Below are 26,652 nucleotides of genomic sequence, written 5' to 3'. Positions count from 1 at the left end.
TCGTCGTCACCGCCGCGCCACGGCAGCCACCCCGAGCGGCGATGGCCAACCCTCGTGTGCGCACGCGCGACCGTCGGGGTGCGCGCCCCGGCACGTCACCCGATGAAATTTATATACGCGATATATCCATCTGTGCGTTACTATATTAGCGCACGTTATCGTTACCTTTGTATCGCTATCTTGAAAAATGAGGCCGGCTTGCCAGCCGGAATTCACGAGATACATCTAGGTGATACACGTATATGACGACACTCCTCCGGCTGGTGCAACTTGGAAGAGCATTAGGCTCGAAAGAGACGTTGCCGTTTGTTGGACATGCTGGACACTACACGAAAAGTAAAGAACACGTTTTGAGATTAGCTTGGAAATGTTAAATATATAAGTACTGAAATGAAATTTTGTAGCGTTAAGGATGTAACGTGTACACACAAAGAAATTTTCATTATTTAATAATAATTTTCATGAATTGAGAATAAAAATAAGAATATTCTCAAATGAAGAATTAAAATTTTCAAATATTATCATTATCAATATAATCATATTGTGCTCTTTAAATAACTGTCATAATGTTGAAATAAAAATATTTTGCTAAAACTTAAAATTGTTAACTTACATATAAGCGAAATCATCAAGTAATCATGTATAAATAAAAATTATATTTTTGTTTATACATGAAACAATGATTATTAAATAGAATATACATTTGTTTTAATTTGATACTAATTTGTGTATGTGTGTGTGTAAAATGCGATAAATTATAATAGTTGAAATATAACAAAAGTGAAAGTACAAAAACGTTTTGAAATACGACTGAAAAGACATATTAGTTTCGTTAAATGATTAAAACTTTTAAAAAATATTATTTTAATAATATATAATCTTTCTTAAAAGATAATTCAGTATTAAATGTATTAAATGTAATTATATCATTTTAATCATTTAGTAATTGTTCTTATTGTTTTCTTACATCTCCGAGTTGTACAAGAGAATGATATGTGGAAACATGTTTTATTTGAAAAATTTTTATCAAGATATGGAAAGTAAGAAAATAATTGTAACACAACTGAAAATCATTTGCGTTAGATAGTGTACTTTTTTTTATTAAACAGTTTGCTCGTACACGACGTAAAATGGAAAAAAAATTACCTATTCTGGCATCTGAAAAAAAAAACCATCGATTTCCATTATCTAAAGGTCTTCGGCTAAAGATACCGACGAGCGCCACAACTGGCGAGGTAAGCGTGCAGGGTTGCTCGGTCGAGTGGTGGTCTGCGGTTGATAAGGGCATTCCAGGCGGTAACTTCGAACGCCTCGATTGGCGGCTATTTGGAGAAAACGGTCCTTCAACCGGAGCTCTTGTCTTCGGAAGGATGAAGTATTCGCAGTCCGAGGTAGAACGTCGACGTCGTTCCTTCTCCAGGAACCGGATTATTTAACAGTTAATCGAAAGAAAAAATAAGCCTTGTATTTTGTTTAAAAGAAAAAGGAAAAGACAGATCAAAAATCGCGAGGTGAACATCCGACAAGCGTATCGAAATAGAATCCTATCTTTACGAGCGCTGCGATTTTATACATTGTTAAGTCTGTTAAAAAATATATCGATCGATACCGATCATTTAAAGTGCAGTATTCCAATGTTATGGGAGTCAATCCTCTGATAAAATCCGTGGCATTTCCGCCTTCGTCCAAAACGCTTCGAGAATCTGCCATGCGAACACCGGGATACTGGCTGCTGTTAGTCATGGGTGCATTTTTTGTCTGCTGTTTGTGGAGGATCGGCTCGATCAGCTGGAGTTCCAGCATGCGCGCGAAAGCACTGATCCACTTCGACCTGTCGATCCCATCGTCATCGTCGTCGTCATCGTCGTTGTCGTCGTTGTCATCGTCGTCAACGTCACGTCGACCTCCCTTCGACAGGACCGACGCGAAAGTCTCTCGCGACGCCGAACGCCGGAAACATCGGAGCATCCTGTCCAAGTACATGCTGCAGTTGTACCACAGGCGTCCGGACGCCGATGTCGTCCGCGCGATTCAGCCGGTGCACACCTCCGGTCCGCTCAGCGACGGCGGCAGGATCCTGGAGTTTGCGATCCCATCCGTCGGCGTCGACGAGATGCTAAAGGCTGCCGAATTACTCGGGATAGCCGGCGCGATAATCAGAGTGCGATCGTTGAATGACCTGTCGCCGACGAGGAATGAAAGCGAAGAGATCCGGAGATCCAGGAAGGACGACGCCTGGCGAGCTTTCGACATCACGTCCATCGTCGCCGGCAGGGACGGTGGCATCATCAAGCTCTACGTCCACGGCAGGTTGACCTATCGTCCTTACGGCGACAATCCGATTCTCCTGCTGAATTACAGCAAGGTAAAGGGCATCCAGCGCCATCGTCGAGCCATCGTGGAGGATCAAGAGGATCAGGATCGCTGGGAGGACGAGTTGCCGCTGCGAAGACGACGCCGGAACAGCTGTCGCCGGCGTTCCATGTACGTCGACTTCGCCTTGATCGCGTACGACGAGTGGGTGGTTGCGCCGCCGGGATACGAGGCTTATCAGTGCACGGGCAAGTGCTTCTTCCCGCTGGGCGATCACCTCAGCCCGACCAAACACGCGATAGTTCAGACGTTGATGCACGGCGCTTTTCAGACCAGCGAGGATCTCCGTGGCAACAAATTCATCGGTAGAGCTTGCTGCGTGCCTACCAGACTGGCGCCCACGAGTCTACTCTATCTGGACGCCAGTGGTACTTTGACCTACGAGTACGGCTACGAGGACATGGTCGTCTCCGAGTGCGGTTGTCGTTAATCAATGAGATAAGATTAGATGTTGCAGACAGTGGACGAACACGTGTTTTTCGCTTTTTTTAATTAACAGAAATAACGGATGTTGCGTAGAAACGAGCATACAAAAATGCAGAATATAATTTAAATACAGTTGAACCCAGATGCGTCATGATCTTCGAAGGAGAGAAAAAAAAAGGAAAAAGAAAGAATATAGAAGAATACATCTTCATTTCTTATATATAATATATACATCTTCATTCGCGTAACATTAAAAGTAAAACTAAGATAAGAAATGTAAAACAAGACGAATTAGAGTCAAATTATGTTTCAAATTATGTTTTATATACCAAAGTGATCCTGTTAAAAATTAATTCTTAAGATTAACCAAAAATATTTCCGATTTTTTAAATTTTATCTTCTTTATCCAAATTTTTAAAACAGTTTTCACATAACAATATTAATCCCATAAATACGGTAACTAATTATGAAATAAAATTGCGTAACATCACTGTGTTCGTAGAAAACTTCGAATATCATACCGAGGTTCAAATGTTGCATTATCATTAGATTATTATACTCAGATGCCACTCCTACACTGAGAATCACAATAAAAAAATAACAGTTTCATAGTTCTTTACTTCAATTATTACGAAAAAGTCACTGAGCAGTTTTCAGTACGCACTAACTTAAATTCGTAAACTTTGTGCACATCTCGTTGTTCTTTTGATTGAGCATGTAGGACCTACCGGGTGAGTAAATCTTCGATCGGCGCGTTTTCCTCAGTCTATGGCGGCTGCCAGGTATTCTCTCAATTTTGTAGACCTGATGCCTCACTGTAGTGTCCGGCTGACTTAGTCTCATGCACAACGCCACCGACCCGCTGAAGTCCACGTTGGTAGACAGCTGCAGTTTCGGTTCCGTCGCCATCGTGAATTCCGCCTTGCTCTGCACGAAGCTCGTGTGCACTTTAGTGCCGCCGTGGACCATTACCCCGGCGTCCATTTCTACTAGCGAGTTCGCATTCCTTGACCACAAACTGAGCTGGATCTGTCCAGCCAGCTCGAAGCTCACAGCGCCCTGAATATCGATCTCGGCGACAAAACCGGATCCCAATGGCACGTATTCGCTATGACTGTACAGGGAAGCGAGAGCTTGAAAAGCGGGGGTTCTCGTATCCGCTGTACCGGACCAGACGTGGCCCATCAACTCGCCCTGTCCCGTGAAAAAGACGAACGGTCGTATTCCGACGTCGAGAATGTCGATTTCCATGCCAGCGGTGGCCACTTCGTCGTCGGTTTCCATTTCTTCGTCTTGACTCGAAACAAAGCTGCCAAGACCGCCCGCGAATAATCCTAGCGAGAACATCGCTTGCCGTTGCTTGTTGCTTTCCAATACGACGTCAACGATGCCATGCTTCAGGAGACCGGAATTCACTTCCTGGACGGTAACCAAAGAACCATTGCTATCAGGTGAGCGCAGAAAATTTCTCGTGAAAGCGGTACTAAGACCTCGTTGTGCTTGCACATGATAATTGTTCAACGTCACATTGCCGCTTACGTATATATTCTTTAGGTACTCGGCGAATTGCGCGTCTCTCTCGGCGATTTGTTGCAAACGTTGACTCAGGTACTTGCGGACTTCGTAGGCCCGATCGTTACTGCTCAAATACTTGACAAAGTTGCGTAAAACCTCTTGAGAAGGCTCGTTTTCGAGGATAATATCCAGCGCGGTCGTACGCGCGCTACTGTCCCTTCGTGGACCCCCAATTTGGTAGAAAACTTTATGCGCCGCGCTCTTCAGTTCGTCGGTCACAGCTTCGTTTGGGAGAGCTCTCAATGCGCGCCAGGCGGCAACGCTGATGCTTTTGCTGTCGCTTAGCGCGTGCACCAGCAAAGTGGGTATCGCCGCTGGGCTCCTTAAGTTTCGCAGAGCTCGCAGGAACTTGAGCTTGCACTCCTCTCCGGTGCAGGTCTCCAGACCCAGCTCTAGGCTGACTCGGGCTTTCTCTATCTCCGCGGCGGACCCGTAATGCCGCGCCATCGCGCCAGCCGCGAGCGCATAGGTCTCGGATACCTTGTCGTTTTGCATCGTTTCCTCAGAACGTCTGAGAATATCTCTGGCAATGTCGACATGTGGCGTCGGTGAGAGGGACAATGCCCATAAGTACCTCTCGGTCTCGTCGCCGGTCTCATCTTGCCGAAGTATTTTCATGGCAGCTTGATGTGCGGGCATCGTAGCCGCGGCGCCGAACAAATCCAACAGCTGCATCTTTATCCGTTGATTGCGCGGTGTCTTCAGGACCTTGTGCAGCTCCTCGGGCGAGGCATTCCTGACTAGAGGTAGAAGCTTGAGAAAAGCCGACGCGGATTTTGCTGTGCCTAGCGCGGAGGCAGTGAGCGCTTCGTGATATTTTTCGATCGCCTTGTCGATCTGCAATGAGATACATATTTTTGAGCGTTAATATAAAATATAAGTATTAAAGAAAAGACGACGATACTGACATTATCTCTTTATTTCTCGGAAATATTGCTCTTTATTAATAATGATAATCATGATCTACTCAAACAATTAAAGAAATAAAAAACTATCCATGGCTATTTTCTATACAAAATCTGTTAAAAATGAATTCTTTCAAAGCAAGAATAAAATTTATATAATTTTCTGTCGAAAATTATCTACATAGTTTAAACGATAATGGGTATATTATCGATAAATACATCATTTTACATAGATTTTTAAAGTTCTAAAATTGTTTAATTTATATGGTTCCTGTTATATTTTTTCATAAGACGGTTTGAACATAAAATCAGGATGCATGGATCATAATGTTTTTTTAATCAGTACGTCAGAGTTATTTATCTCTATCGTTTGAAAACAATAGAAATGTTAGAATGTACAAGAGAATTTACCGTGGGACATCCGGCATCGGGACATATGGCAGGCACCGGTTGCAGTTCGATGTCGGTTTCTTTATATTCGGGCTTGAGAAGCATCACCGCATGTTTCGCAGAATTGGCCTGAACCGTAGCCGTGCTCAGAGCCTCAGCTGCCTGTTTAATCGTTCTCTCTGATACGATACTTGTACCGACGTCAGACTTGGACACCAAGGTCATTTTGTGCGCCTCATAATCGACCACGTGCTCTGGCAGCAGCGACTGCGTGAGCACGTACGTAGAATTGCGATAGTTCTTGAGTTTGACGGCGAACACCGGATTCGGATGCCGTCTCGCCGGCGGCAGTGTATCGCGCACGCATATAGTTTTCTGTTTCTTGATAACGTTATCTCCGGACGTCACGTAAACCACGTTACAGAACCCAGAAGCGTCTCGTTGACGCACCAGGTCGTCAAGCGTTCGATACTGGAAGAGACTAGCTAGGCCACGCTTCAGGTTCGCGGATGATGCGCTCTCAGCCGGGTCCATGTACACGGCCTGGACGTCGCCGTGTCGCCAGAGCACGAAGAAGGGCTTTTCGGCGACCTGATCTACTTTGGATGAGTGCTCCACGAAGCCCTCCGGCTCTGGAGCCCGTCGAGACTTGATCCATAACTGCGGTGACAGTAGCTGAAAAATAATGTCAAAATATATTCGTATAAAAATATCAGGATTTATACACAGAGAATCAAAAACAATCAAAACCATAATTTTTTGTACAATACGTGTACATTGAAGACTATTTGAACAACAATTTTTTGTCACTCTCTAAATTAAATTAATATTATATAAAAAATCTTTTACTTATATGTCTATAATAATTGTTTTACGTTAATATCACTTAAACCATAATACATTTTGCTAACTTTTTGTTTTGCATTAATTAATAATAAAGTTAAAAAATGTTTCTTGATAAATTTTGAATATTTATCTTTTTAAAGTTCTTGTAATATGTATAAAAATATTATATTAACTTAAAAAGATTATTACTGATTAATTTATTAGAAGTTTTCAAGGCTCATTACAAGATTTTGTAATTGGAGAAACATCTTATCACTCCCGGATAGAGGGTTATCAATATCGAATGCAATCCGACACGACTTTCTTCAGTATCAATGAACGTGTTTTTCATAGCATTGAAATCTCAGAAGTTAGCTGCTTTGTCCTTTGCATGCGTAAAAACTTTTAAAATTAACATTGCAAACAATGAATATGTATATCGAAACGTCATAGCCGCTTATCTTTCGAATTCCATTGTTAGCTGATATGGTGTGAATAGTTATGAAATTGCAACACGTGTAGAATAGAACAAGCATGAGATTTATTTTTTATTCCTGCGCTGCTAGACTGGTGCAATAAGTTAGAATAAGACAAATATATTTTTTTTCATTCTAACTTATTGCAGCAGTGTAGGAATAAAAAACAAACTTATTTATGTAGAATTGTTTGTACTTAACTGTGCAATATACTTAACTATTATATTTTTATTTTAAATAATTTCATTTTTTTCTATATATTATCTATAATAAAATTAATTTAAAAAAAATAAACCTAATAAATTTATTATATTGTAAAAGTATCTTATTTTAAGAATCGAAATAAATGTAATATTTTGATAAAATGACACAAATCTGAATACAGTTTTACAATTAAAAGATTTTGACATTTGTACATAAATATGCATATAAGTTATATAATTTCATCATTATAATAAAATTTCAGTGATTAAGGTGCAAGTTCAATGATTAAAGTGTAATATATTACACACACACACACATACATACTAACACACACGCACACACAATATATATATATTCTTCTAACAACAAAATTGCTTGACACATTATAGATAAGATATTTTGAACAATTTAATAAATTATTATATTTATTTCTTTTAAAAAAATTATTACTTGTTTTTTTTTCTGAAAAGAAAGTTCTTTATAATTAAAATATATTTCATGTAAATAATAAAAATATTTGATTATTCTACCAATTTTAGATTTTTACTCTAAAATCAAAACAGAAATAAAATAAAGAATGATTTAAACCACGATTAAAATTACTCGTATATTTTCGAAAATAGAAACAAAAACGAATCTTATGAAGGAGATTTCAATTCTATTTGGAAAATATGGGTAGAACATACCTCGAATTTTAGTAAAAAGCTATTGTGATCATTGGAATCCTGCCATAGGGCGGTAACATCCAGGTCGCCGGTCAGCCTGAAGCCGACGTCACCTCCAGATTTCAACGGTTCGGCCTCTCTGAAGATCAGTGTGTTTGTTAGCCTGTATCTGTGACCGCTTCCTATTATCCAGCCCTTGGTGCCGCCAGCTACAGCTGCAAATATCACGCATAATTTCCAATAGCTACTTATTATCGCGCCAAACATCGTGGACTTTTGTATGAGGTAGGTATGCGGGAGCGCGTGCACGTGCAAGTGGATGTCTGAGCAACTGGATCGAAAGTTCGACGTCACCGATCGCGAGTCGCGCGTCGACTGACAACTAAATAACGACGCCGGACGACGAGGATCGCTCCTCTCTCGAGACGGACTGAGAAGAGACGCACGATACGCACTCTATGTGTATGTGTGTGTGTGTATATATATGTTGGGTGTCTATGTGTAAACGGAATACCGTTAATTCGCGTCGAGTCCCTGTTACACGACGAGCGAGAACAGGCGTCACGCGTGATCTTTACTTCTTTTTTTCTTTATTTAACGTTCCGACCAAGTGTAAAAACTGATTCGATAAATGTTTACTGCTTCGAACGTTTTTCCCTTCTAATCATGATTCTCGATTCGACGATGAAAATAATCACCTGGTGCCATTCGACAGTACGAACCTGTAAAAAAAAATGTATCTTTTGTATTTTTCATCGAGTTATCATTGTATTATCGCGTTTGATAAAATGCACACCAATTAAAAAGGATCTTGACCCTCGTAGAGAATAAAAAAATAATAAAAATATAATGTATAGTATATAATACTAATTCTTTTGATCAATACAAAATAATTTTTTTTTCCCGGAAATTTACTTGCTTGTCGAGACGGATATCTATGCACAGCTTTAAAAATGCTTTACATATGATTATATGATTACCGCTATCATTGTTAATTTTTCTTATCGTGTCTCCTGACGGTGTCATACAATGTAGTTTATCACGAGTATATTTTTGTTACGAACACCGGCCAACTCTTACAAAAAAACCGTATCCAACGTACAATCAAATAAATTTTTTACATCGAACGTGCGCTATTCTTACATATCATTTTTTTAAATTAATATAAAAAATTTTTCTACATTTTTTTGGTTGCCTCTTCGAGGGATCGGTGGCACTAAAATTTACTAGAACAACAGCGCCAAACTTCAATGGGCTGCCATGTTCCGGCCGGCGCATTTTTCAATGAATGACTTCGAAGGGAGTGACGGGGGGGACGAGGGGTCACCGAGGGGAAAGGCGAAGTTCAGGAGCGAGGGGGCAGCTCACAATGGACAGGGGTGGGAGAAGGACCGGGAAAGGCAGGGAAGAAGGGAGGAGACGAGCGTGCGAGCGAGGAACCGCCGGTAACTCACCGAGGAGCGTCAAAAGGTAGACCAGGCAGACGGCGAGCATCCTGGCCGTGCCCTGAAGACGGCCGGCCATCCTTTCCTCGCTGTCGCCCTGCGCTGAGCTGCGCCGTACCGCGACACGTCCGCTCCGTTCCGCTCCGCTCCGCTTCTGACCGCGCTTCCTCCGCGCAACCTCTGCGAGTAAACACGAATAATTAGACGGGGCAAGCCTGCGTTATCGTGGTCCCCGGTTCAGAACCCCCCCTGTCCTCCCTCCTACGCCTTCCGCGAGCCCACTCCGGGACTAACAGGGTCCTTTGCTTGGCGTGCGGTCCCCTCCCCGCACGCACGCACGCACGCATGCATGCATACACAAACCGATGGCACGCACACACGTCTATGCACGCAACTGTAACAGACTCGTAGGAAAACCGGGGTATCGGCGCCCCGGTGCTGGACTTGGACTCTGCGCCGTGCCGTGGACTATAAATCATGTATTACGTACCGTGAACGTGTAATATCGCTTGATAATACGTCACGGTAAGCTGATGATCGTTGTGTAAGGATGCGAGATGTGCGTGGAGAAAAGGGCCATTACGAGTGCGGAAGCCGGCCAATTTGTCCGTGCTGGACTGACGAGTGAGCATTATACCGAGTGTCCCGGGTTCTTGGCATTTCGCGCAGTTGATATACCGGAATTCTTTTGTTTTCGATAAATATTTCCTTGGGTCTCAGTCCTTTCCTAGATTATTTTCCTTCCTCTTTAGATCTATTATCTTGTAATTGACACAATTACACCGGATGCACTGATAATTACAATTAAAGTGCTTGCCTCAGCTTTTTCTAGACACTATAGTCTTATAATAAATCAACAAGAATAGAAAAAATTACTTACTTTCAAGTACAGACGTAGATCTTTTAGCACGTTTCGTCTCCAAGATCAGTCACTCGCCGTTTAACGATAAAAACAAACCTTTTGAAAACACTTTTCGGGTCAAAGAGTATAAAGGCGTCATTAAGATACCACGAAGCAAACGGACTGGAATAACAATCTGGTGGGACTCGCAACGGGAATCTATGTGTAACTAAATTCTCTAAAACAGAGTTGAGTTCGAAAATGCAAAGGACTTAAAATAACACTTTGTTAAATCACAGTCCAACCGGATCGGAGAAGACGGGACCGGTCATCGATGCGAACTTGAGACTTGCCTAATCGTCGGACGAAATGGCACGCGCAGGAACGAAATAATATACACATTACAGATCTACGCTGGCGACTGTCTACTAGGTCGAAAACAACAACGTCAGAACGAGATGTCGCCGTTCCGTCCGAGCAGCAACGAACGTGGAAGACTCTGGAAGGCTTCTTATCAATTAACTCTGACCTCTAAACTCCGGATGATCTCATCGACAACGCCGTTCAGTTGAATCTCTCAATTCCGATACACGGTTTTCGTCAAGTCGAACATCGGAATACTGTAATCAATATGCCGATTAATTAAGTAAAGATGAACGTAAAGATGCGAATAAATGCAGATTTCACGTGAAGTTTAACTGCGACGTGAAATCGTGCTTTATAATAATTTCTTATTAATTTCTCGTGTAAATAGTATAACAATGAAAAAAACATTGTACGATTTAGAAGTGATTTCTTATTCATTACTTATTTTTATTATTAAATTAATCTATTAGTCTGTCTCTCAAGTATGTATTTATTAATACAATTAATATTTATCTCTATCTTCCTTCTACATATAATATACATTAGATTCTCTATGCATGATTATGTCTTGGATTCATGCGATCAATTTAAATGAAAAAAACTTGTTGATATGTCGATAAATAGGGTGTAAAGTTTAGAGCATATTCCTTAAGATGGCATAACAATCTATTTCTTCACAGCGATTCACAATATCCTGTTTCAATAAAATACTTTTTTCAATATTTCTAAAATTAAATTTAAAAAGTAATCTAATTATCCGTTTAAAAAATTTGGCAAAAGTAAAATGTTATTTTAAAATAAACATTGAATACGCTGGAAAAAGGCGCTAACTAGTGTTAAAACTGCGAGCCATCTCTTCGAATCGATAAGTTAACATTTGTCGGCAACTGAAATTATCCATCATACTTATATTAATTTTACATTGTAAAAAGTTTAATTTAGTAGTAATATGCCTAATATTAATTAAAAAGAGAAGGTAATTATTGTTTGAAATCTCTGGCAGTAATCGATTTAACAAATATTTTCATATTAATTATAATCATTACTAATTTTACTACTTTTACTGATCACTGCATATAAAGAAACTTATTTTAAACTGATAAAAATTTTTATAAGATTGTAAATTAATATGTAACTCGCATTAGATTTATTTAATAATTGCCAATTAAAATAGAAAAATTTTAGCAACTGCCGCTAAAAATTTGAGAAATATGTTAATAACTTTTAAAACTATAACTATGTAAATTTTGCTAAAATTTATGATACCATATAATCATGCTTTTCGAGCCGCATCTATTTGTAATAATCGTTTTACGTGATTCCATCGGAAATACATGAAGCTTTACATTACGGTTATACATTGCAATTTTGTCATAAGTAATTTTGCGAATCCAATGTATGCCATTATTCCATTTGTTATTGCATGTTATAATGCGCATATAAATAAATAAATGTATTAATTAGCTACTTAAATATACATAAACCAGCGAAAAGAGCGGAAATATCGACAGCATCAGATAATCAGTTCTTTTCATGCGTTATTTCTTTGCAATTAGCGAACAATATTCTTGCAGGAAAATAACAAAAATAAGAACTGTGAAATCTGGCGTAACATCTGCATGTATTTTAGAAAACATATTTTAGACTAATATTTTAGAAAAATGATATTATCACAAAAATATCATTTTAAGGTATATATGACAAAGACAGGAAGACTCAAAAGCAAAATAATTATTAATTATTTTTGAAATCTTTTCTTTGTTAATAAAACGTCTATAAATTAAATCTTAGAAATGTAAAAGTCAGTTTGACGAAAACATGTTTTTTTTTAATTAAATATACGAGTTATAATATTCTCGTGATTTCGTCTTGACGCTAATTGTGGGAGACCAATACACACGACGCTATAATTCCGCAACTTAAAATATTAACGCTACCGTAATTTTTCGAGCAACTTTCGCGCGAGCTTTCCTCCTGAAACGTCCTGTACAAAGCTGCGGAAGTAACCGTCCGGAAGCTGCAACGAACGTACGAACGAACGAACGAACGAACGAACGAACGAACGAGCGAATGAGCGAGCACGAGCGCGCTAAATAATCATAACTCAGAGAGACATTTGTAACGCCAGCCTCTCGCTCGTATTTATCGCTGTTGTTGGACGGTTTGTTGCAGCAATAACGGTAATGGGCCTCCCCTGCCTCCGGCCTCTCACACCCCCTCCCTGCGCTTCCACCTCCGCCCTCGACTTGGTTTCTCTCTCTCTCTCTCACTCTCTCGTTCTCTCTCACCTCGCCGGCCACCCCTTGCCGAGCGATTTATCCTCGGGTAATTAGCACGGGTAATAATTAATGCGGCCGCGCATTGTGCTAATTATCAGCGAGAGAACCTTTTAAGAAATGAAAGAACATTCGAAATAAAACAGGGCGCCGCGAGGAAGTGGTAAGGGGGAAGGCGAGGGATGGACACGTCGGTAGCGGCGAAGAAGACTGGGAGGAGAATGGAAGAAAACGGACCGAAAAGAGAGGAGGAGCAGGAGGAGGAGGAGTAGCTTCTCTTCGCGACAAGTACGCGTGTTTGTACAGGGGTACTATTGAAACGTTTTAATCACAAATTCTATTAAAAATCTCAAAGTAATGGGAGAGTTCATTCAATATTTCAAATCCCAATGAGCATTTCTGTCGACGTGGATTCTCATGAAATTAATTTAAAAAAGATATTATTATGTCTTGTGAAATTTATCTCTTAATATATTTGATCTATTATACTTCAGATTTACGAAAAGTTCGAGTTTCATTTTCAATTCCCTTCCGCGAATTGTAGCAATCGTTATAAAATCTCTCCCGCTACGAGAGGATGAACTAAGCCGTTTGTTACTCCAAGAATTACAAAGGGAAGAAGGAGGATCTCTCTTCCTCGCGCACAGAAATAAAACTCCGGTGTACTACAGTTCCCTCTGAAATTAACTTGAATAACCGTCGATCTTCTTTCTAATACCGAAAAAATAATCTGCATGTTTCTGAATTGTAATAATTTGCGCGGCCAAAAGGATAGCGAGAATCGAGCGGAATCCTGGAAAACATTCACGCGTTTCGTCGACTCGCACGCGTGTTACGTGCGAGGAAAGAGAGAAAAAGAGAGAGAGAGAGAGAAAACCGCCAGCCAGCGGAGTCGAGCTATCCATCAGGCTGCTTTTGTCGCCCTAATGAGAGCTTGAATTATTCAACCTGGACTCTCTTCTCCCCTCCCCTTCCTCTCCCCCCCTCCCCTCCCGACCCCGGTTACCCCTAACGTCGATTCCCTTCTTCCGCGCCGAGGCGACCACCCATCCGCGACGCTCGCGTATGGGACCCGCTTGTGCACTGGCGACTCTTAAAAAGTCCTTCATTCCTATGTACGCACACACGGGACACATTAATACGCCTCTCCTTCCGGTTAGCGACAAACTCGAAATTGGCCGCTGCGCTCAAGAGAAAGCAATTTGAGCCTAAGCGGCGTCTAAACAGCACGTATCATCATATAAACACGATAATTATATATAATATACTCTTACTAGAGTAGATAATGTGTAACATATAATTATAATATGTAATATATAAGGAAAATTAGTGCAACGTGAAATACAATTATTGCCCAAGATCGAAAATGATATTTTTATAACACTATCAAAAGTCTGGGTCTCCCTTTAAATTTATTCTGCCTGTCTCGTTGTCATAATATTGAATTGTTCATGGAAGGCAAAGCTTTAATTACAATTAACATATACATGAATTCGCGCGCGAAATCTATCAGAATATATATTTTTAACTCACAAACGCGCGGTATAGTGTTACCGATCTGGTGGCATAATATTCATATGCATAACTTTTACGCGGCTCTCACTCTCCTTCATTCCATTTAAATTTACCCGTTATACGCTGAAATGTACAAATATCGTTTTTAATGGCGAATATTTCGTACGTTTGTGCCGGCGGTTCGGTGGCAAAACATTAAACGCAATCAAATGAAAATGTGATATCAAAATAACGTGATGGAATTTCTCCGTGAAGTGCATTAATAAGCGTTAATAATCACATAAATGCTGTCGGGGCATTATATTTTCGTCTAAGCAAACTGATTGTAAAAGCAGCTTCACGGGGGGGGGGGGTCGAACGAAATTACGCGCGTATCCCGCAACACGAATCGCATTTTCTCTTCCGTAATTTCGTGCGATACCCAAATGTATAGTTTTTTAATCGACGGGGGGAGGGGAGAGGGAGATTGCTTATTCGGGGTAAACAAGTAAATTATGAAAACGACAAGAGTTCGCGTGTTCGCGAACTCCCGCATCGTTCAATCTCAAGTTCCCTCTTAACAATAAACGGTATTAATAACTGACGCGCGATCGTGCGAATCAGGACGCGGCGCCGGGGGTTGAAGTTCCGGCGGGCAACCATCCCCCCCCCCTCATTTAGGGCCACTTCCGCGCCGCGGCGAGAGCGCTGTCGACCAATTTCTTAAGAATTTTACAGCCCCGGCTAAACTTTCGTGATTAACTACTTCCGAGTTGTTTTCAAAAGTGGAGCGTATATTACACCCGCTTGAACACCCGCTCTCCCCGAGACGCTCGTTTCGGTCCTCGGTGGAACGTCTAAATACCGAGCTTTTACCGGCCGACCTCCTTCGCGGCGGCGACGACGGCGACGACGACAGCATCGTGCGCCTGCATTCACGGCACCTCTATGCGCAAAGCTCATTTCCCCACCGAGATAATTGCACTGTGATACCGCGCGGCTCATTCTTCCTAGTTTTTTTTCCTATTTTTTTTTTTTACGTTTTCTTGCGGAAGCAACCCCCAGAACGACGGTGGCTTTTATTGCGCCTCTTTACACGCTGATGGCTTACCCTTACCTTTACGCTTACCGCCGCGACGTTTCCCCCGGAAACTTTCTAAGTCGATAAAGCTTCCGCCAACTACTCGCCATCGAGATTTTCGCATACGCCGCGCGACCGGATGAAAACGTATGACACGGTATATCGGCATCCTTAATCGGGAAAAGGGAAGGAATCACGTTATTTCACTGTGCGATGTGTGAAAAGATCGAGTTCTTTAACTTGAATTAAAAAAATATGTGTGTAATATGTACGAGTAATTTCCATTATTTGTGGCGGCACAAGCCAATTATCTGTAAATTCAAATCAATTCGAAAAAATTTTGTCTTAAACGTTTCGTAATATCTCGTATGTCCATTTCTACGAATATAGATTAATTTTAATATTGATGAATTTTTTTCTATTATTTTTTTAATTTTTATAATTAGAAAGAGTAAGTTAAATTAGATTAGAATTGATCTTTAAAACTTGTTGTATATACAGATCTGTAATAAATATTCAGGTGTGCATGAGCACGTAAAAATATCAAACAATCGCGAAAAATAAAGTCAAGTTTCATCATCCCTTTTCTTGTATATGCAGAAAAATCAACTGCAAATTTCTCACGAAAAACCAAGTGCATTAAAGTTAAGATCGCACGTACATTATTACGAAGTAATTTGCCATCATGTTCAATTATTAGAATTATACAATATTACACAGTAATTCCCCAGTCTTCGAAATAGTGATAGGATTGCCCCGTTTCAGGATACGACAGGGAAACCTTGACATCCCTCTTTCCCTCGAAATGGAAAGTGCGTAATCGAAGAGGGAGCAAGGCTCGCGCGTAACCAATGGAACGCCACGGCGGCCAAGGAAGGCACAATCGCGAGACGCTGGCGCTCGAGGAAAAGAGCCGGAGGACGACGGGGGTCCCGGAGGGGAACACCTCGTAGGGATAGAGGAAACGGTGGGCCGGGGGTGCGGCGGCGGCGGCGGGAGAACGAAAGAGGCGGCCGGGCCGCTACATCCGCGAAGCTATTATAACCGCTCGAGCGAATCTCTATTAAAACGTGTTTACACTGGCTTAGGGGTTGACTCAGGCCGCGCGCACGTCTCTTCCCCTCCCCCTCCCCCCGCGCATGCCCCATCCACCCTCCCCCCCCGGTCCTTGGTTTCAGCCAACTCCGGGGCTTCGTGGTTGCCATCCCACACACATACGCACACACCGACACAGAGACACACACACACACACACACGTACACGCATACGCGCGCGGCCCGGGGAGCCTCTGTGTGTACGAAGTAATGCCTATCTAATTGTCGCGTGTATGAATAGTGAATCCCGGAGCACTCGAGGCTATGAGCCAGATCCGAGCTAACACAAGGGAGGAGCCATATGAGCTAATCTATATTATGATAGCCCGACCTCCGGGGTTGCGCCAGTTCGCTCGCTCTCTCGCTCTCTCGTTACCCTCGTTGCCGCCGCTGCTACTGTACACGACATCGTTCGTTGATGGTGGCCGCTGGTGATAGATACTCTTACAGAAGTAGCGCAGAAGTCGTTTATCCCCTTCCCTCCCCCCCTTCCACCCCCTTTTAGTCGTGCGGAGAAGCTTTTTTGAAACGGATTATTATGTGTATATGGCGTATATGCGCGTAAGTAAATATAGATATTACATACCATTAAGATACGGAAAGGTAAAGATGCAATGGGAAGATGTTGTTTGTTTTAGGGGAAGTAATTCTTCTTATACAGAATTAATATTTGTACAATGGAGAAATCGTTTTATCGTATTTTTCATTTTTCTCTCAGTTACATAGGATTTAAAATCTTTATGAGAGCTACCGTGACGGAGAAAGAGAGAACGAGAGAGGGAACGTTTAATCGTCTTTAGCTGATACGTCTCACAACGTAAGTAACTCGAGAAAAGAGTCGCGAGTTCGAACGCTGAAACATTTAACGTATCAATTGGCATTGTTAACCAATCGGCGTTTCGACGATTGAAACTAAATCGGTAAAACCGATTCACTCGCCGTAAGAAACTCGATGTCGCTGATAACGGCTGGAATTAGAATCTCGTTAATTAGAGGGAGGGTTAGAGGGGGGAGCTATCCACGTATGTAAGCACGTAGTACGTTCGGGCGGGGTCCCTCGTTCCCCTAACCCCGTTTATTATTAACGCACGTTTATTATTATCTATTCGCGCGCGCGGCAGGCGCGCTCGCCCCCGTTACATTTTCTGATGAGGTTACATTACCCGCGAATTCTCACGTGTGGTTTATTGAAATTTCGTATATCGCACGCGCGCGTACGAGCTTCGCGTCTTACCCCTCGTTAAATAAGTAATCGCTTGTTATACACCGTGAACGCGCGCGCCGTGCACGCCGCTTACTTACGCTACTCGCTGCTACGGGACTCGGGCTCGCTACTGTGTTTTTCGCATCCCTCGGGTGAAATCTCGTTTACTTTGCGCCGCTTCCGCGCGGTCAGACCGTCCAGAGACTAATCCCCTCAGCTGAAAAAAGGAACGAGAGGACGCGCGCGATACAACGTTATTATAGAATATATTTTTATACAATTTCTTTCCAAGTGCGCACACTTTTAAAGATGTAAAAATAAAAATTCTCCTCGACCGTATGCTCTTTCGAAATGTTATATATATTTCGCAAGCATCACATTTTTTTTTTACGTGTAAAACAGAATTCGGTAAACTAAGATTTTTAATCAAAGATAAGAAAAACGGGCTCGATCGAAAAATATTATCAAACACTCAATGCGATTAACTTCTGCGAACTCGTTAAAGAAGATTCGGGATGTAAATTACTTGACAAATAAAAGAAAAACAACAACAATGGCTGATTATTATCAGTGCCGATTGAGCATCTCCGCGACGCCTCGTTCTTCGACAAAGAGACAAAGGAGAAAAAGAGAAGAAGACGGAGAGGGAGAAACGGAGAAGCGTCGTAAGCTCCTGTTAATTTATCACGACGGAAGTCTGGGGTTGGAACTACTCGTCGTAATATCTGCCGAGCCATCCTTCTCTCCGTCCCCCGAACGAGTTCGGTCCTTCCTCCCTCTTCCGCCCTTTGGATGGGAGAACGTCTTATTTTATACACAAAGGCCCCCGTCCCCGCGGCACCGCCGGCGTTGCAGAGTTTTCGACATAATGTCCCGACAGCTATTAAATGTATATACGCACGCGAAACAGACGTATGGCACGTGACCGTTACGCATGACGGATGGAAGATGCTGCTGGTCACCCGGTAGCTTTTACCGAGTGTGTCTAACGTGCTAAATTTACTGTGTTAAACTTTACGGGAGAACATCTAGGAGAGTGGAGGAGAGGGGGTCACGATTAATTGATTATCACACGCGAAAAAAACCATCTTAAAATCGTACTAAAAAACAGAACGCACTTGTATACGAATGTATAATATTATGCTCCGAACCGAGTTCCTTCTTTAAAAATATTAAGTCTGAGAGAATATATCAGTCTAAAGTTAAAAATTACAAATTCTTTTTTTTTATTGTCAAGGACGTTAAATTACACTTGGTAATTCGCAAACAAACGTTATATACGCTGCACAGAAAAAAAGGATATTGTTATTTTGACAATACCTCTAGTTTCAAAATGAAAATCTTGAAATAAGATTATATGGCGTTAAATCAAAAAAATTTACTTGAACGAAGATTTATTTTAAGATTTTATATAGTTTAATCAAGAAAATTATATTCTTGTTATTTAAGAATAATTTGCTCGAATGGAAATGAAAAAATGTTGGATAGAAAATACTGTATGTTCAAATCGAAGATTATAATTTTTTTTGGAGTAAAATTATCAAAATAATAATATTATATTTTTGAAATAACAATTATAGTATCAAAATAAGCTTATGATATCATTGAAATTCAAGATTTTCAAATTCTTCTAAAAAGATTATATATTGTTGCGCATATAGTATATGAAACAATGAATGCGTTCATATAAATATATGAGTTAATTTGACTTGCTTTTTTTTCTGTGCGCGAAATCCATTTCGCTGCAGTAGATACGGTTAAGTCAAACGTATTTGGGGTACGCGCAATCGACTGGGCGTCGCGGACGAGAGAGGGCGGAAGAGAGCGCGGTGGCGTTTTCGGGGGGGCGTCGGGACGCCGGACGTTGCAATCTCGTCGTCCCGCCCACCCTTCTTTTCGTGCCACTCGACTCGCGCGCCATTGTGATGGTAATACGTCTGGTCGGGAATCAGGGTCGGGTGCTGTGTCATTCGAGAATTAATCGCTTCCTCCACGGTCTATTAAATTGCAACCGCAAGCGCCGTCACTTCTTCCTCCTCTTCGGCGAGGTCTTACGTTTGGAAGTGCAGGCTCTTTGCAGCAATGAATGTCGCCGATACGTAAGCAGAATTAATGGTTTCCACGTTTGGAAACAATGATACTTTTAAACGCGAGACAAATGGATAAAGACCGAACGTAGCCGGACCGGAATTATGCGCGTTTCCTCCGCAGAAGACGTAGCTTTCGACATTAGTTATTATTCTTAGGAGATTCGAAATTTATGTAGCAGATCCTTCTTGATTCTACAATTTCACATCCGCGTCGAAGCCCGGCGACACTTGACTTCCGGCGAAACTCCCGGGCGGAAGCATCGCCAATTTGATAACGGGCGAACACTCGCCAATAGATAGGCGGGAGTCACACGGGAGCATCTCCGAGAGATCGAGAGATAAAAAGGAGAAGAGGGAGGCCGGTAGGGATGAAGAGGCACGATAGACACGCTACGGATACCGGAAGGGAAGAGCCGAGGTTGAGGGGCGCCATTACGTCCGGCCACCCTTCGGTCCTCCACTTACCCCTAACGACGTTCCGGGCAAATAAAAGTTGATTTCTCTCTCTCTCTCTCTCTCTTTCTCCGTCCCCCTTCCATTTCCCCTCGCGTTTCTTACCACCCTCCTGCTCTCTCGCTCCTTCCTCATTCTTCCCCGTCCTTCTTCCCTCATCGCAAGCATCCCTCTGTGTCTCGTCCCTCCGTTTCGCCGCTTTATCTCTTTACGTGCCTTCCGCCTCATCAGCTGGCACAGGCCATTCGTCGGCCATACGTATACACCTACGTGGACCCGCGCCAGTCGATAGAGGAAGTTTTGGTTGCCCGTGCCGAGCCTCGGACAGATCTAACTAAAAATCAAAATCACTTGCCCGACCGAAATGAACAATTCATTGTAGTCTCGTAGCAAATGTTATGCACCGTTCCTCGCGAACGATGACGAAAATTCTCATCGTAAAATTGTGCTTATTTCTGTTTACAAAAAGTTTTATCAATGATTACATTGTTTATAAAGTTTTATTAATGTTTACGCTGTTGGGAAGCACGTTGCAAACACTTGGGTTAATATTCCGCTGACAATAACATTTTACAAACATTTAGAAAACTTTCAAACGCAACTATAATCTGATAAACAGTTCCATGTGTAAATTTTTATCTCATAAACGATTCAAGAAATTAATTTAAAACTTAATCGAAACGTCTACTCGACATTTAACCGCACATCTTATAAATGCATTATTTTCGTCAGGGAAGTCTCGAGAACGTGATTTCAAAGATAAACATTTCGAAATTGGCACTCGATACGCCAAGGGTTGTAGGCGATTGGCTCTCTTCGAAGTTTCGAACGAGAGGGAAGGAGAGAAATGCGGAGGCGGAAATGCGCCGCGATATAAACACGAGCATGTGCCTGCCCTTAATGACCGGGGCGTAATGATCACTTGACACGTGCCGGATCGCTCTCGATGAATCCGGCAAAGCGGCCGATAACGACAGGGCGGGGAAAGGGGAAGGGCGCGCTGCAAGGGTGTCCCGTAAATATTTCCGGTCGACGATCCGTCGCACGGCCGTAATGCAATACCGAGCGTAGAAACGTACGTCCTGCTCATTTGCATACGGGAGCCGCACATGCGCCATTATGACGCTATAAAACAGATAATCCGTTCATCGTGAATCACGCAAACCACACTGAGAAAAAAATACTCTTGATTTGACAAAATTTTCCAAACTAAATTAAAAGTTTGTCAGTTCAAGAATTTATGCACATTTATTTAACTTAAATGCACAAACTTCAGTTCACGTATTTACATAGTTAATTGAAATACTTGAGTAGACAAAATTTAATTTAATTGAAAAATTTAATCAAATTAACTACATTTTTTTCTCAGTGTATATATCGTGATATGTAACACAAGCAATGAACAATAGTTATACCTGTCGTTTATTAATCACTGCGAGTTTTAATTTTATTTTAATTTAATACGTGGACCGTTCGAAAGTTGCTAACGAAACGGGGTTAATTTCGCTAATCGTAAAACCACCCCGGATGTCTCTCGAGTGGCGTGCTCCGGATCTCGAGAAGCTAAACGGGGTTGGAAAGAGCCGCGGATTTTGCCCGTCCCGGAACGTCGGTCGATCGCGAGTGTACCGGAATGCATTTTTTTTCCCCCATCGAAAGTGAAACGATCGGGAGCGAGCGTCAACCGCGACGCGACGCCACACGCCGTTCCGCGCGGTTCCGCTACTTCCGGCAGCGAGATAGAGAGAGAGAGAGAGAGAGAGATATGAGAGGACGAGGGAAAAGGGAGAGAGAGGGCGGAGGGCGAGAGCCCGCCGAAAATCGCGTTAGCGCGCGTGTTTTCGCGCGATCCAATCCGCGGCGGATTAACCAACCGAGGGAAACCTCGTTACACTTCGAGCCGACGATACCGTTGCTGCTGCTGCCGCCGCTCTCTTTATCCGATTCCGTTCCCACTTTCTCGAGATAACGCGCGCGCAACCGCGCCGTTTGCGAAACGCCGCTGCGTCCATTCGGCCGGCGTTACCGCGTTCCCGAAAACACATTTGCGGAAAAAATATAGGAAACGCACGTACAAAAAAAGACTTGGTTATGATAATCCAGCCTTGGTCAAAATTACCCAAAGCCTTAGTGAAATAGCTTCAACTAAACGTAAAATATTATAATTATAACAAAACAATGTAATTATAACAAATTGTTTATAATTATTACCAAACGTTTTGTTAATATTATTATAATTTGGTTATTATTACAACATTTGCTTATAACAACCAAATGTTTCAACAATATCATTACTAAAATGCATTTCACAGGTTTACCAAGGATTTTTTTTTTTTTTAGTGTACCATATTTGCAAAGATACATTTAATAAGCCGTCACGTATTATAGAGGTATAAACTAATTAGTTAATAAATAAGTTAATTTGTGACAATAATTAATAACATGGATTAAATTTTACTCATCAATTAAATAAATTTATATTTCGTGAAAATATAAATTGGCGCGAGGCACTACCGTGCCTCTTGATTAATATAATTAACCTTCTCTTTGCAAGAATTACTGAATTTAATAATTATTTGAAGAAGAATGCATATCTCCACTTCGATTACAAAATTATTTTAGACTTTAGAATCATCCTTGCTTTTTTCTTTCAATGCGTACGTCTGGATACAAGTAATATTGCGAGAGTATTGTTCGCAACACACTCATTGTTGTGATGCATAAGATTTTCAAGGGGATGCTGCACGACAGGTCTGTTTCGCATAAAAATCCATGATGTTCAAAGAAAAATAAGAAAACAAATATATTCCGGGTTTTTTTCTGATAACAGCCATCCTTATTCAACAAATTACCGTCATTGAAACTCTGCGATAAGCAATACATAAAATAAGCGCAACAAGTAACTCACTCACCGGCCGATTCGTCGGTATCATTTTGTGGTCCTCTCTCTGCTTCCGGGTATCCCATTCCTTTCCTTCCTTTCGCTGTAGCACGTATCCTGGATTATATTCACGCTGTAATTATCACTGACCGCTATTATGCAACTCGCGCAACGTGTATCGCCCTATGCGAACGATCGGACGACGAGATTAAATTAGGTTAGGTTAGGTTAGGTTATCGCGACGGCATTTACGAAATTTTACAGGACGATCCCGCGAACCAGAAAACACACGCTGCTGAGTCGTCCGATTCGATTCACTCGTTCGCAAGCGGTATTCACTTGGAAAGTAAAGGATGTCGCGCAAAAAGCTACGAAATCACGAAACTGCGGCAGGTCCGATTCTCGCGCACTTCGTGTCTCCTCCGACGGGACTCCGAGAGGCGATTCGTCGACAATTCGGAAGGAAAAACGGCTCGCCGATCACCTCGGCGCACTTCTCCAGAAAGAAAGAACCAGCCGCGCGATAAAACACAAACCGAGCTTCTGTGAAATCTTAATTAACATTTATTCATATCGACGAAATGCGGTGAACGCGCGCGAAACCACCACCTTCGGACGAGCGACGGACACTGCGAACCGAAAGCACGACGCACTTCATGCCGTTGATTATTTTCCGCGTATTTCACAGCGTCGATGTCGCTTCACCTTCTGTCGAATACGAACATCGGAGATGAACGACGTCCGTTTGGATGACACTCGGACGACATTTGAACGAAAAAGTGCGCCGTCACGAAGTAAATAAAACACTGGCGAGTAAAAAAACCATTGCACTATAACCGTAAGAAAGTGGGCAATACGATTGGTTAATTCGATCGACTGATTTGAGCAATATGATTGGTCGAAATCTTACGGTTACGATTACGTGCAATGGCCTAAACCGACGGTGTCGCCGGTCGCCCTAAGGGCCATTCTGCAATAGTCGCCAGTTGCCTCTTGCGACTGCCAATGAACATTGAGCTTTACGTATGGAGCTCGATGATCATTGAGTGTCATAGAAAGCAACTGGCGACTTGCGACTATTGTAGAATGGCCCTAAATGCGAGCAAACTTTTCGAGCACCGCTTCTAATATACCTGCTTCGATATCGATGAGACGAGAAAGGCATAGCCTGCGAGCGCTGCGAACCGAGACGCGACGCGGTTCGAGATGTCGAACATGTTATCTCACACGACGATTTGGGAAAAGGTGAGATGGACGATTGGAAAATAGCACTTCGAAAACAAAAAAAGGTGTACGATTCGCGTTGCGCGAGAAATAGAATTCGTGTAAACGCGACGCAAGTAAGCGGCACGTAAGCAACCTAGGTGGACGCGAGCTTGAAATATGACTGCTGTTTTTTTTATTTCTTTACGACGCGTCACGTTGTTTTGTTTACGCAAGGTCACCGCGTCGCCATTCACGTGCCGCAGCTCAAGCGAGCGAGTCGCGACGCGCACCGCGCTCCACACGCATCGTCGTATTATCGTTAATATGACGAACCGCGATCCTTGCGATTCGCGACCCTCGCGCGGTTAGCGACGAGACTCGTAACCACTTGTTCTTCCACGATTACGCGAGTAATCGTACCGACGCGACACGGATTTTACTACTTATCAACCAAGCAGCAAACAGTCTCGCGCGGTTTTCCTTTTCCAAGACGCGAGGGATAACACGGTCACTTTTTCGCTGTGTTCAAGGTAGAACTCGTGGTTTCTCGTAGTTTGTGAGACGAGCAATTCGACAGTGCTCGTTCCGAGATTAAAATACGTCTCGCAGCAGTGTCAAAAGTGTAGAGGACGTCTCGCGAAGATTCATCAGCGAGAATGCCGGGCGTAACGGTCGCGTGCCTACACAAATATGTCCCCGCCCCCCAGTGAATCGTCTCGCCGTACAAAAACTTTTCATCGAAGGCACCTAGTATTTTCGCTATTAAAACGCACTTTCACAAGGCATTCTGTACTCTCGATGACGAAACGCGATGCGTTCCGCCGCGTCGTCAATCAACGTGTATCACGCAGCGACTCGTTTTTGCAAATAATAACTACATCTCCCGTGTTTCTAAACGCAATTCTTTGTCCCCGTTGTATGATAATCTAATTTAATCAACGTCCGAAAGTTACGAGCACAGCGAGAACAGGCACGGTTTTCGTAACGTCCTTCTTTTCTCGAGATCGAGGTACCCCCTCGCGCCTTGAAGTTGGCGTCGGGTGAAGTGTGACGCGTTCGTCTCTCGCTGCGGATAGCATCGGTATGAAGTGATACGCGAACCGCAGTCCGTTACTGGAGGCAGCCGTTACGGCAGTAGTGCGTCGTCGGTCAGCGATTAGCTCGAAACGCACGGTATATTTAGAAGTGTACATGTCTCACGAGATGCTCGATCAATGTTTCGTAACAACGACGATACTTGCAGGCCGCGGATTCCTCGCGACTCCGTCGCGTCCGGCGCGGCGTTTGTTTACGTCGGAAGGATTACCGCGGGTTCTCGTTCGCGGAACGAACTTTCTCAGGTTGGCGGACGGCAATGGATCTTGATGCTGCCTCCCGTGGACTCCTCTCTCGCGAGATCGCGATGGACCGAGCGGAGGAATGTCGGTAAACCGAAACGCGATTGTCCCTCGCGACTAGCGATCGTCGGCCTACATCGGATTCCAGAGTTGCTGTCGAACGTTTGCCTGCCGTCGCCATATTGGTGATAACGTGGAATCGCGCGCGATGCTACAGTGCCGTGTGTGATGTGTTGGACGATCGTCGGGGAACGTCTGAGAGGATGTGGAGGACTCGGATGGACATCGGGCCATGGTGGAGCAGCCTCAGGGTGAGTCTCGATTGATACTATTGTGTTATTATTTGACGTCTGCCTCGGGGAGAAAGTTTTTCTCTGGTTAAAAAACGATGTGCTTTTATTACAGCAATTCTAGTTGCGTTTCCTTGATCTGTTCGATTTTTTTGAATTTATTTTCGTTCGTATGACGTAAGCAAGGATTAAAGAGAAGGTGGATTTTCATGTATGAAAAGTAGAGAAAGGATTTTTTAATAAGTTCGTATAACTATTTCGAGTATTTATATTATATCTATGAGGTAACGGATCTTTTGCCTTTGAATTTAACGATTGTATCAAATACATGTATATGAAATATATTAACAATAGGAAGGCATTACAGATAAATGGCATCGCAGATCACAGATTCGTTGCTTTAAATTTTAAAATGAATGTACTGAAGCAGATCCAGCTAAATAATTCTTTAATCCTGGATGAAGCCCTATGATTATTAATCGATTTATTGCGCGCTTGCGAGAATATGTATTTTATATAAACAATAAAAATAGAACGAAATGTTTAGGTACATACATATATATATATATATATATAAAATTATGTACAATAAAAACGAATAATCATTTAGATAGGGAAAAAGAGTTGTTAAATCAACTAAGCATGTTTTATCTTTTGTTACATTTTCCTTCTTTTTCTGTGAAGGGAGAAATTAAATGTTGTAAAATAACGTAAAAGAAAACAGTATTCAAATATTTTTTTGAGATACATCTAGG

The 26,652-nt window shown here is 42.3% G+C and overlaps 2 protein-coding genes and 1 long non-coding RNA gene across 6 annotated transcripts; 2 read left to right on the top strand and 1 right to left on the bottom strand.

Moving 5' to 3' along the window:
- The first annotated feature begins 711 nt into the window (after positions 1-711).
- LOC105839099 (bone morphogenetic protein 2-like) lies at positions 712-3,408 on the top strand. Its single transcript, XM_012685151.3, has one exon. It carries the CDS (start codon positions 1,640-1,642, stop codon positions 2,801-2,803), a length of 1,164 nt encoding a protein of 387 aa, XP_012540605.1. The 5' UTR covers positions 712-1,639; the 3' UTR covers positions 2,804-3,408.
- On the bottom strand, positions 2,857-24,506 carry LOC105839100 (microsomal triglyceride transfer protein large subunit). 4 transcript variants are annotated; one of them, XM_036291609.1, is made up of 7 exons: positions 24,198-24,505; positions 23,096-23,181; positions 9,294-9,464; positions 8,538-8,561; positions 7,861-8,054; positions 5,691-6,344; positions 2,857-5,211 (listed from the first exon to the last, which is right to left on the bottom strand). In XM_036291609.1, exons 1-7 carry the CDS (start codon positions 24,227-24,229, stop codon positions 3,463-3,465), a joined length of 2,910 nt encoding a protein of 969 aa, XP_036147502.1. In that variant the 5' UTR covers positions 24,230-24,505; the 3' UTR covers positions 2,857-3,462. The 4 variants fall into 4 exon arrangements, with proteins under 4 accessions (XP_036147502.1, XP_036147504.1, XP_012540608.1 ...); XM_036291611.1 differs by lacking the exon at positions 8,538-8,561 and having other exon boundaries at positions 24,198-24,506; XM_012685154.3 differs by lacking the exons at positions 23,096-23,181; positions 24,198-24,505 and adding an exon at positions 10,165-10,431 and having other exon boundaries at positions 9,294-10,075.
- On the top strand, positions 10,212-10,967 carry LOC105839102. The gene is made up of 2 exons (XR_001139274.3): positions 10,212-10,350; positions 10,425-10,967. It is a non-coding gene; the product is annotated as an uncharacterized LOC105839102 (long non-coding RNA).
- Positions 24,507-26,652: the final 2,146 nt, after the last annotated feature.

The sequence above is a fragment of the Monomorium pharaonis genome, chromosome 8, assembly GCF_013373865.1.
Source record: "Monomorium pharaonis isolate MP-MQ-018 chromosome 8, ASM1337386v2, whole genome shotgun sequence".
Taxonomy (NCBI): Eukaryota; Metazoa; Arthropoda; class Insecta; order Hymenoptera; family Formicidae; genus Monomorium; species Monomorium pharaonis.
The sequence above is the reverse complement of the archived record's forward strand: the minus strand, read 5'-3'. Positions and strand labels throughout refer to the sequence as shown.